The sequence below is a fragment of the Parambassis ranga genome, chromosome 7 (assembly GCF_900634625.1).
Source record: "Parambassis ranga chromosome 7, fParRan2.1, whole genome shotgun sequence".
NCBI classification, from domain to species: Eukaryota; Metazoa; Chordata; class Actinopteri; family Ambassidae; genus Parambassis; species Parambassis ranga.
The window spans coordinates 13,040,054-13,051,682 of NC_041028.1; the positions used below are offsets into that span (position 1 = coordinate 13,040,054).

The 11,629-nt window shown below is 41.6% G+C and overlaps 1 protein-coding gene across 1 annotated transcript; it reads left to right on the plus strand.

Moving 5' to 3' along the window:
• The first annotated feature begins 178 nt into the window (after nt 1-178).
• On the plus strand, nt 179-9,799 carry ano11 (anoctamin 11). Its single transcript, XM_028410517.1, has 24 exons — nt 179-267; nt 378-529; nt 988-1,114; nt 1,200-1,393; nt 1,569-1,676; nt 1,904-2,040; nt 2,113-2,170; nt 2,242-2,352; nt 2,429-2,594; nt 2,753-2,843; nt 3,983-4,079; nt 4,156-4,299; nt 4,673-4,810; nt 5,424-5,522; nt 5,635-5,737; nt 6,087-6,198; nt 6,283-6,337; nt 6,417-6,514; nt 6,788-6,924; nt 7,019-7,224; nt 7,307-7,443; nt 7,524-7,614; nt 7,745-7,928; nt 9,043-9,799. The coding sequence occupies exons 2-24, from the start codon at nt 398-400 to the stop codon at nt 9,072-9,074; spliced, it is 2,757 nt and encodes a 918-aa protein (XP_028266318.1). The 5' UTR covers nt 179-267; nt 378-397; the 3' UTR covers nt 9,075-9,799.
• The last annotated feature ends 1,830 nt before the right edge of the window (nt 9,800-11,629 follow it).

Here is an 11,629-nt window from a genome sequence, read left to right on the forward strand (position 1 = left end):
TAATCATAGAATATACAGAGCTTAGACTTTGTCCTCCGATCCTCTGCCTCTGACTGACATTATTTATGAAGTGCTAATGTGCAAGGTGCAGCCAAGCGTTGCAGAAGCTGCTGCCCCCATCCTAGATCCATTACGGTACTCCATAGCTATTGCAGTGGAGCAGAAGAGCTGACAGATGCAGAGATAAAGAGGAAGAGGACCAGGGAAGCGCAGACTGCTGCAAATCCAGATCTCAGCAGCAGCCGGCTTACGCTAAAGAAAGGCAAGGTATAAAGCTTTTTTCTTCCTCAAAAGCACGTCTGCAGTTATGAATTACTTCAATGATGTGCACAGATTTCCTCTATGTATATGCAATATTCAGTGTGTGTTCATTACAGGACCTACTGTCATCCTCATCATGTTGAGGAAGGGTTCAGAGCTGCTGAAGGGGGACAGAGAGGTCCTCCTGGATCTGGACAGCAGGGCGGAAGCACAAACCACAGACAGCTATGGGAGTCTGCAGAATGGAAGTTTTATCCCACCACGATATGTAAGCACAAATTTATTTGTACTGCTGCAACCAGATCCTATAAATATAACTACACAGCAGCTATCAATAACTGTGATTCTCTGCCTTCTATGTTCACACCTCAGTGACTTCTCAGAGATGTGGCAGTAAATCTGGAGGATTTCACCCCTTGTGTAATATCCGCAGCAGTATAAAATACAGTTCTATATCTAGTGCAGGGTATCAATATGTAGCCAGACATGACTTCTACTGCTGTGAACGATCCTGTAAACAGCTCAGTGATCATTCTCTGTCCCATCATTATGGATGCATTACTGCAAAGTAGAGGCTTTTATGATGCTGTGTATTGTTTTATTTTATTGTGTAAACCTAATCAAAAGACAATTACTGGCCACATACAGAGCATATGCAGAAGCCAGGGGGAAAGTTGTCCTCTCACTTGTTTTTAGTTTACTCATGTTGATAAATTGTGCTTTCAGCTCTCAGCTGCAGCTGCTGATGAAGATATGGATGCTGAAGACCCCATTCATATTCACTGTAACACAAGAAGTAACCAGTCATTTACACAGCCTGGAAACTACTTCAGGGATGGAAGAACTAAAATTGGTAGGCAGCATCCTTGGTTATCAGCTGTGACAGGCTCTGACTGAGTCCTTCACTTTAACCTTTAGGCCCTTTCTTCTGAATGCAGATTTTGTTCTGGTGTGGGAGATTCGTTCGAGGAGGAAGCGGCGAGGCAAGGCGAAGAGCGAGGTGAGGGGTGAGGAAGGGGAGGCCATTCCCTCTGAGGGGAGCAGCAGGTCTGAACGAAGGAAAGCACAACTGGCACAGTGGAGGGAGAAGTTTGTTCAGAATCTGGAGAGTGCTGGGTTGCTCCTGGAAAAGGTGAGACTCTGAAAACAGCTGACAACAATTACACCGTGTCATCACCTCGATGTTTAGTTATATCAGAAGTTCAAAAGCACACCTGCATACTGCTTGTCACCACAGCTGCATGCCTAATGAGCTAAATGAAAATCTTTTAGACACTTCTAAAATGTCTCATTCTCTTGTCTTATAGGAGGAAACAGCAAATGAGAAGAAAACAATACATTTCCTTAAGATTAGCGCTCCCTGGGACGTGTTGGTGTATTATGCTGAGGAACTTTGCCTTAGAGCTCCATTGCAGGTCAGTTAATTATTACATGTATCTAATTCAAGTCAAGTCAGAATCCTGAAGATTTTACACATTTGTTTTTTTTTAATGTTTTTTAGAGGTTTACAGTTTATGTTACAACCATAACATAAGACAATTTTTATAGCCATAGGGAAATCCAGGCATGCTTACAATGTTGGTTGTGTTAACAAACATTCACAATAAATGTCAACAAATGAATCAGTGTGTTTGGTTGCCAGGCTCAGCCTCATCTGGATTTAAATACATCTGCACGAGTACTAAGAAGACTATGCATACCTAATGTGATGATGGAGTCAGTGCCAAACAGGCCACTGGACTATTACACGTGTGCTTTTCGCAAGTCGAAGATGAACAGGTGAGTCCTGGTTAACTGCAGCAGGTTGACTGTCAGAGTGTTTTGCTGAGTGAAGGACTTTTTTTGGTTTAGATTCCTTGGCTGTGAAGACTATGAAACATACTTCACCACTACACAGAGACACCGTGTTGTAAGTACATTCAGTGTTCATCTTCTTTAACAGAGTGAGACTCCTAACTCAATAACTGTGTTTCATTCCAGGTTTATGAGATTCTTGCCAGGACAGTGTACGGAAAAAGGAAGAGGGCTGAGGTCGGTGTGGACAGGCTGATAAATGAGGGGGCATACACAGCAGCTTTCCCCTTGCATGAGGTGAGATATACAGTTTTTGTGCTATACATTTTGTGCTATTTTTCCATCTGCAGTCAACATTTGTTTTTCCCCTCAGGGTCCTTTTCAGCTTCCTAAGTATGAGAGCCGCCCTGACGAGCTGAACCAGAGGCAGGTTCTTTACCACTACTGGGCCCGCTGGTGCAAGTGGTACAAGTATCAACCACTAGACCATATCAGGGAGTACTTTGGAGAGAAGATTGCATTCTACTTTGCCTGGCTGGGTAAAACATGTTTATTTGGACATATTGTGATGTTCTGATGTGGATGTAATTTGTTTCATTTTGACTACACAGAAAAGAAGGGACTGCATGATTGCCTTATAAGATACATGAAGGTCATGGTGGGCTGCAATAATATGAGCATGCAACTCTATCTCCAGGTTTCTACACAGCCTGGCTGCTGCCGGCAGCCATGGTTGGAACCCTCATCTTTGTGTCTGGAGTTATGTCCATGGGTACCAACACACCAGCGTGAGTCAGCACATTTGACACGTGATATATATTTCATTGTTTTACACAGATACTTAACACAGAGTGACACTGTGTTACACAAGAGAACAGACAGCATGTCAGCTAGAGCAACTAAGAGTTCTAATAACATCAGTGGAATTGCCAAGTTAATCATCTTTATGCCTTGTCTAGGCATTGCCTCATAATTTCATCCTGTTATCTCTGGAGGATTTTTTTTTTTTTTTCGCAGCTATTATGAAATGATTTGTAAGGTATTGTATCAGTATTCATATTGATGAGGTCTCAGACTAAACATCAACAGAACTATGAATTAATCAACCATTGGGTGCAGTGACTTCCTGGAGTCTTGTCATCATAGTAAGCTTAACAGATTTGTGCCTGTTCAGAGACATACCTCTAGCAACCGGCACCAGAGCCATAGTTCAGCTCTGCACTTTCCACAGGAACGAGATTAGTATCGATTTACTCCTGTTTCTCTCAGAAAGAAAGCAAACATTGCTTTTCCTTTAAGGAGTATCACAATTGCCTGGAAGTTCCACACTTTAAACAAGCACTAATTTCATCAGTGCAGTCTGTTCTGCATAAAAACAGCCCTCACAATTACAGTCCAAGTAGGATATGACTGTGCCAGGTTTATAATATATTATTTATCTACAGTGGTACTTCTCTGTCACAGGATGTACTTTAGTCTGTGTGCACCATGGTATTGCTTTTTACCTATCTATTTCTGTCATTCTGTTGGCTGTATTGACAGAAATGCCAGCCCACTGTAAGAGGCCATAGAGAGCCAAATGTCTTCAGTTCATTAGTTCAAGCTGCACATAAAATCTATTGATTGGTTGAGAATGGATAGAGAATAGTCTGTGGCAACAAGGATCTACAGCTGTGATAATGGACAATTAGTGCAGCACAGTCTCACCATTGCAAGAATAAGGCAGATAGATGTCTCTCAGTATGTGTAATTCAAGGAAATGCAGCGGCTGAGATTCTGCTCTGCTCTTTAACACCTGCTCCTAGAATCTGGGATTTATGTACAGGAGATGTGTAATTCATCACTAGCTCTCACAATAATGACTGTAAGTATACCAGAGCAAAAAACATGTTATTATTCAAGATGGCTAATCTGTGTCTGTCCACAGCAAAGAAATCTGTAGCAGTGGGGCTCACTATCTGATGTGTCCTCTGTGTAAAACATGTAAGGCCTGGAACATGTCTGACATCTGCACCATGGCTAAGGTAAGCTTTCACAGCATAGCATGCAGACAGACTCAGACAGTACTGATGTGTTGTTTTGTGCTTCTCTGCGCTGCAGCTAGGTTACCTGTTTGACCACCCAGGAACAGTGTTCTTCAGTGTGTTCATGTCCTTCTGGGCTGTAACCTTTCTGGAGTACTGGAAGCGAAAGATGGCCACTCTGGCTCATCACTGGGACTGCATGGACTTCCATGAAGAAGAGGTTTCATCATTTTTTCATCATCATTTTCAAACTACATTTGAGTCACAGGCTTTATGAGTGTTAGGAGGTATAGACCCAACAGTGCAATACTAGACTTTATTTCTGGAGGATAAAGGAGCCTTATTTGAAAATGTGCTTGTGCACAAAATCCAAAACTTTGTATGTCAAAAATATGTTTTATACGCACACACCATGCAATGTTCTCTCACAGTAGACGTGTGTGTGTGTACTTTACATTGTGCCTCACTTTAGACCAAAATCTGGTAATATGGTATGTGGGTGACAAAGAAGTCCTTATAGAGGATGTCAGCTGGATGTCTCGGCAAGCCAGTAAAGAGTGTGTCCTTTGATGCTGATCCTTGTTTTTTCTCAGGAGCGTCCTCGGCCAGAATTTGCAGCCATGGCCCCATCTATGGAGCAGAATCCAGTGACTGGGGTCAAAGAGCCCTACTTTCCAGAAAAGACCAGACTGTCCCGCATGTTCACTGGCTCCATGGTCATCATAATGATGGTGAGACGATTCAAAAGCTGCTTGTTTAGCAATACAGTGACGAAAATGTGTCAAATTAGTGACAAAAAGAAGGAATTGAAGGCACATTCTTTTGTTCATATCAACCATAGTTTGTATACTATCAGTTAGATATTGTCTAGTCCATGTGTCTCGGTTGTCTTCTACTTTTTGTCATCCTGAAGAGAAAGAGAGGTGGAGTTTAACCTGCTGTTACTAAATCCTGCAGTGGTAACTGAACCCTTTTTCTAATAATGAATCCAGGTCATCTGCCCACAGGGCTAGATATGATCTGATCTGCCACACACAGTATCCAAGATGTACTCCCTAGTAGCCAGGGATCTGAGGATCAGTTTCCCACACCCTGGGGCACCTTTACATACAGTACTGTTTGTCAAATACAGTATCTCTGTATGACGTATGTTCTCCTTTCTCATAATCTAACTTCTGAAAACACCAGCTCTGTGTTAATTATAAAAATTTAATAGTCAATGAATGATGGATGTTATACTTCTCTTATATGAAGTTCTAAATCAGTGTCGCCATTTCCTTACATTGCTCCCAAAATAAAATTAACCAAATCAAATCAAACCTTATGCTCTGTTTTCCCACTCAGCTGTGTGTTGTGATGATCTTCCTGGTGACTGTGGTCGTGTGCCGTGGTATCATCAGTGTGGTAATATTTCACACTGGAAGTCCTGTGCTGCGTACAGAGGTATATCAGAGCCATAAAGGCAGTTCAACATTCCATAATGTCAAAAACAACAGATTTTATATATTGCTTATCTGTGCACAGGAAGTATTCATGCATGTGACTTCCTCCACAGGCGGGAACCATAGCCAACATCTCCAGCAGCATTGTAAATCTGGGCCTCATCCTGCTGATGGGCCGAGTCTACACTGCATTAGCTGAGCAGCTCACTAAGTGGGGTAGGAATCAATGCTGCTTTCTAACACTCCAAACCCCAGTGCTGTATACTGATATCAGCTTCCCACTTGATCCGCTCTAAGTAAATGCTGAGACTTCTCAAAGAGCAGATAAAGGTCTTCAATTTGATGCCAGCATGTGGGTTCTCTCCCACTAAGCACTGAGGTACGGCACCTTTTTCATTGCATTGTAGCCACGCCTGTCAGCATTTTAAGGATTTACCGATGCCATAATGATGAAATAGTAAGGAACATTAATAAATACAGAAAGATATATTGACTTCTTGGAAGAGAAATAAGCCAACAAGTAAAATAACCTCAGACTGCTCAATGTCTTTTTTCTGTACTGCAGAGATGCACAGAACGCAGACGCAGTATGACAACGCTTTCATCTTCAAGGTGTTCATCTTTCAGTTTGTCAACTTCTACTCGTCTCCCTTCTATGTGGCTTTCTTTAAAGGAAGGTGAGAAGTGACTCAATCACAACACCAAACACACAAAACCACAATGTAACAAAACAACTGTATGTCTGTTCTCTATGTGGACAGGTTTGTGGGTTACCCTACAAACTACGGGACCCTGTTTGGGATGAGAAATGAAGACGTGAGCCTGTTTTTCTTCTGGATAATTTATAATCATTTGTTTATACTAGCATGTTGAAGTTATCATCTTCATATTACAGTGTGGTCCTGGCGGGTGTCTCATTGAACTGGCTGAGCAATTGTTCATCATCATGGTGGGAAAGCAGCTCATCAACAACATTCAGGAGTTCATTCTCCCGTATGTGGCAGACCAGCACAGCTTTGCTGAGTGTTCAGTTTTTTTACTTTACTTTAACAGCATCGAGTGAAAATGACTTTATTAAACATTAAATGTCTTTTGAAGCGGGTGTAAAATTAGACTAAAATTAGTGGATCAATTTTATGATTTTGATTTTGTGTTGTTGTTGTTGTGTGTGTGTTGTTGTGTAGATAAAACTAATATTATTTTATTGAATACTGAACTCTCATGTATGTTTCACTGTTGTAAATGTCTGTCCCGTTTCTCTGACAGCAAAGTGAAGGCCTGGCAGCAGAAAAGAACTTTGGCTAAAGTGCTGGGAGGAAAGACGTCCCGTGAGCCTCTGCGCTGGGAGGAAGACTACCAGCTGGTCGAGTGTGAGGGCCTCTTTGAGGAATACCTGGAGATGGGTGAGTGATCACTGCACTGGACACCAAAAAGCTGTCATTAAAACATATGGCTGCACTTTATATCTCAAATTAAACATGGCTTCTTGTGTTGCAGTGCTCCAATTTGGATTCATCACCATCTTTGTGGCGGCGTTCCCACTCGCTCCATTATTCGCCCTCCTCAACAACTGGGTGGAGATCCGCCTGGACGCTCACAAGTTTGTGTGTGAATACCGACGGCCGGTGGCTGAGCGTGCACAGAACATTGGAGTCTGGTTCAACATACTGGAAGCCTTGTCTCATCTGTCTGTCATCGCTAATGTGAGTCTGTAGCCAGTGATGTTATCATCAGACAAAGATGAATATTTCTCTTTCTACAACAGTGTCCTATGTTCTTCCTCAGGCTTTTCTGATAGCCTTCACATCAGATTTTTTGCCCCGCCTGCTTTACCAGTACAGGTTTGATAATGAGCTAAGCGGATACGTCAACTTCACCTTGGCTTACGCCCCACTTAACTACACAGAGTACCCCATGTGCAGGTATACTGAATCAGGAGTGCATATAGTCAAAACTGTATACATATGTTTAATTTATTGTTAACAATAGTATTTTTTTTTAGATATAAAGCCTTCAGAGACAACAATGGAAACTACTCACTGTTCTACTGGGAGCTCCTCGCTGTCAGGCTTGGTTTCATTATTGCATTTGAAGTATGTTATATACTCCTTTTCTCTTTCTTGATTGACATGATGTAACATTTGCTTATTTGCGTTTTTACATTTCCATTCCAAGTTCAATTTTTTTCCTTAATATTATGTCTGCACATTTCCCCACCTGCAGCATGTGGTGTTCTTCGTACTGCGAGCCATCGACTGGATCGTACCTGACGTCCCCGAGTCCCTGGAGGTGAAGATCAAGAGGGAGCGCTATCTAGCTAAGCAAGCTCTGGCTGAAAACCAGGAAGCCCTGTTGGTGAGTCGAGGCCGAGGGGCCCCCCCTGCCACTCCAGGCACCTCCAGCGCAGGTCAGTAAGACCATGGGACACACACACACGCACACATACACAGAATGTCTGACTATGCCTAGACACATTAACATGAAAGGAATAAAGACAATGAATGCCAAGTGCCTTTGGAGAAAAACATTGCACTTGAATTCACCACAAAGACTGCAGCCAGTAACTTTCTGTACCAGCAGATGGCAGTAGTTTGCATTCCATAAACTAAATAGTAAACAGGAACAGCTGGAGCTGCAACCATAAAATTATATTTTATATTTAAGATACCAGCAGTGAAAAACAGCGCAACTGACACTGTTGATTCCCATAAATTCCACATTTTGAAGGCTTTTAAAAGCTCACTCACACACCTCTACAAAAAAGCACCTGCAGGGTGACTTGCTGTCATAAACCTGCTACACTGCACACAACATGATCATTAAAGGTAATCTGGGATAAGGGCCAAAAATATCACTGTCAAAATGATTTTGATTACATCCATCCACCTTGTGAGGCTGTTGCCATGGTTTGTTATTTCCGTCGCGCTTCTGTTGATGTTCAGCTTAGTGGAAATGAATGAATGAAAATCATTACATTCAAGAACAGAATGCAGTAAAACAATTATAATAAAAGTCCTGTCAAACATAACATTCTGCCTGCAAGGATCACAGACTGGTGTTCTCACAGCCCCATAGTGTGTGTATTCATCCTTACCTTGTGTGTATGTGTGTGTGTCCCTGTGCTCTGACCCATGCTGTTGTCGTGTGTCTTAAATGTCGTAAATGTGACTGGATGAGTACAGGTGAGTATAGAACAGGTGAGTAAACGGTCTTCTCAAAAAAGGGTCAGGATTTTTAGTAATAATGGTAAATTTACTAAAATAAAAACTATAATGTATTGAAAAAAGATCATCTTTATTATATGCTTACTACATCTAAAACAGACTAATATGTTAAAATATTTCACATTAATAAAGTAGCAGCCAGCTGTAATTCAGCAGCATGTTGCAGCAAAGATCATCTGTATCAGCGTTTTTTCCTTCCATACTTCTTACAGTAATCTCACTGACTGCCTCTCATGTCTCTGTGCTCCTTCCCCATTCCTTCCCTGTCCAAACCCAACTGCACTGCCTCCCCTGAAGCAAGCGACGCGTCCTTTGGAAACATGAGTTAGGACTCCACTGTGGAAGAGGCTGGGGTAACCCGAGGGAACTTCTGCCTGATTGGAGTACTGCCTTTGCACTAGAAAGTTTACTCTCCCATCTACATGTACCAGGTATGAAGATCCCCACAGTCTAAGGGTTTTCTATTGGACCAAGGGCATGTAGTTATCATACCTAAATATATATATGAAAAAGAGTAAAGAAGCTTCGTTTGTTTGGCATCCTCTCTATTCAAACTCAGCACCTGTATACGAAAGTGGAACCATAAAACGAGCCTTAAGTAGCAGCATGATGCTATCTGACTGTTTACAAGTTCAATACAGGAGTCTGACACCTGTGTGTCACTGGATTGCGGGGCCCCTTTGGGTGCACATGTCATTCGGAGGATATTTTGACTATTTGATGAAGGGAAAATTGCTCCTGCTGTGCTCACTCTCCATATGTGCCAGAACAGGAGCATCCTGGGTATAAATTGAATCAATTGTAGTTGTTTACTGTTGTCCTGGACTGTTATGTTGCACTCTTGTGTGTTTTGTGTGCTCCGTATGTTGTACTGCAACCAAAAAACCAGCATCGGCTTTTCACTGTACTGTTTACTTATTATAATAAAAATGAAAAATCACAAAGCAAACAATCAGATCCATGCAGCTATACGCTACATGCTGTAGTGTTGCATTGAACATTTCTCTCTCAGCTGAAAGTTCACTACATGATACTTCTACACGACATCTGATTGCTCTGAAAACGTTTACTTAAAAAACAAATCAGTTATTACATGTATATTTTCAAGACATATGGATCAAACTGAAACATGGATCTGCACTCCCTGTAATGTCATGTTTTTCACAGATAAGTGTGAGCAGTTATCTTAGGACAAGATTTCTTCAGTAATCTTTCTGCCAAACATTTGCAGCCTTCAAAGATAACAGTGTTTGTGACAGAACTTCTCCAGAGTCACAGATCACATTTACTTTAGATTTATGGGGAGAAAACTGACCTCATGTGTAACATCGGTGGCGCGCTCCTTTGATGTGGTTTTACATCACGGTTGTTTTGCATTGAGGTTCTGTCACAAGACCAAAGTTCACTTGTTGATACTGTAAGATGGCAGAGAACAAAAGTGTGTTTTTTTCACATTTTACAAAGGCTGAGCTGACAGTGTTGTTATCACACAGACTATCTGTTGTTTTCACTGATGAGACACATGTTCAAGGTGCTCTACAGTGTGTATATACTGTACACATACCACACTGCCCACCAACACTGAGCATGCATGTCTTTTATACCTAAATGCTTTGTAGAGTTTGAGCTGATGCACAATCCTGCAAACTTAAGTGAAATACTAGCTAAATATCAGCCATGTTTAAACCCAGAATTGTTTTGTTTAAAATCAAAATAAATGGATTTCATGGAGTGATGAATGCGAATGGATGGTCAGTGTGGGATCCTGAAATGTATTACTGAGCTCTAGGGATGATCTTTAGGACTAACCATTCCACTTCATCTACCATCTTCATTTCCTTTTTTTTGGTCCTCTCTCACAGCAGACAGATAAAGAAGAGTCTGATTTATTAGGAGTCAGAAACAGACAGGTGTTCGTTAATGATTTCGCTTTTCCTTTCCCCCTCCCCTCCCCTCACAAACTCCACCAGTGGCCGTGGCCTTGGGCAACTCCTGACTTTTTATGTTATCACCTCCTCTCCTCCTCTTCCTCCTCTTCCTTTCCTTTCATACCATTTTCTCTACTCCTCTTTTTCTTATATTATCCTTTTTTATTTAATTCACACCTCCCCCTCTCCTCTCTCTTGGACACATTCATCTTGGGATTGTTATGATTGCTGTGCGTTCCTCTGCCATGGCCTGCAGGAAGAGTGAGTTAGTACATGTCAGCGAGCACAGGTATGCACTGTATGTGGACACTGGCTGGCTCATTCACTGACTGCTGGAGTGAGAAGCTTCCAAGCTGAAAAACACTACAAGCCACAAGGCAATGATGCAGCAAAGCAGACCCACCATCCACCATCCGTCAACTCACATGACACATATGACCAACATACAACTTTGGTTCCACAGAGAAAGAGAAATGGTATGTAAATATGAGTAAGGGCCTGTATATAATTGTAAATGGTGCCAGATTTTGAAGCATAAATTCATTTATGAATTTGAAAATACATTTCTAAAGTTTAAAGCTGTGTCATGTTTACCACTGTAGTGCATCAAGTATTTTTCCAGCACTCCGTGATTGTTTTCTGTAGTTTTGAAAACATAATAATTTCCTTCTGGTTTGATATCAGCCTCTTGACAGATCGCAACCTCTGTCCTTGTAGTTTTACTTTCACAATGTGCGAAATGATTAGTTAGTCTTTAAAAATTAATAGGACAGTTTTCTACTTTTCTTCTAAATGAGCTATGGTCTAAGTGGAGTGTTTACATGTCTGCATTTGCAAGGTTTAACTTCGTGTCTGGCTGCAATGATGAACATACTGTAATGATTTCCATCATATCATTTTTTTTATCGCAGTGTTCACTGTCATTCAGTGCTTGTTTTCAGTGGTGTGCCTGTTCC

What these genes read in the sequence shown, in the direction of transcription:
- ano11 (XM_028410517.1), top strand. Translation starts at nt 398, where the DNA reads ATGTTGAGGAAGGGTTCAGAGCTGCTGAAGGGGGACAGAGAGGTCCTC. An exon ending in GTTTTATCCCACCACGATAT is followed by an intron (nt 530 to 987) that starts GTAAGCACAAAT and finishes TTGTGCTTTCAG; the next exon opens with CTCTCAGCTGCAGCTGCTGA. An exon ending in TGAGGAATACCTGGAGATGG is followed by an intron (nt 6,925 to 7,018) that starts GTGAGTGATCAC and finishes CTTGTGTTGCAG; the next exon opens with TGCTCCAATTTGGATTCATC.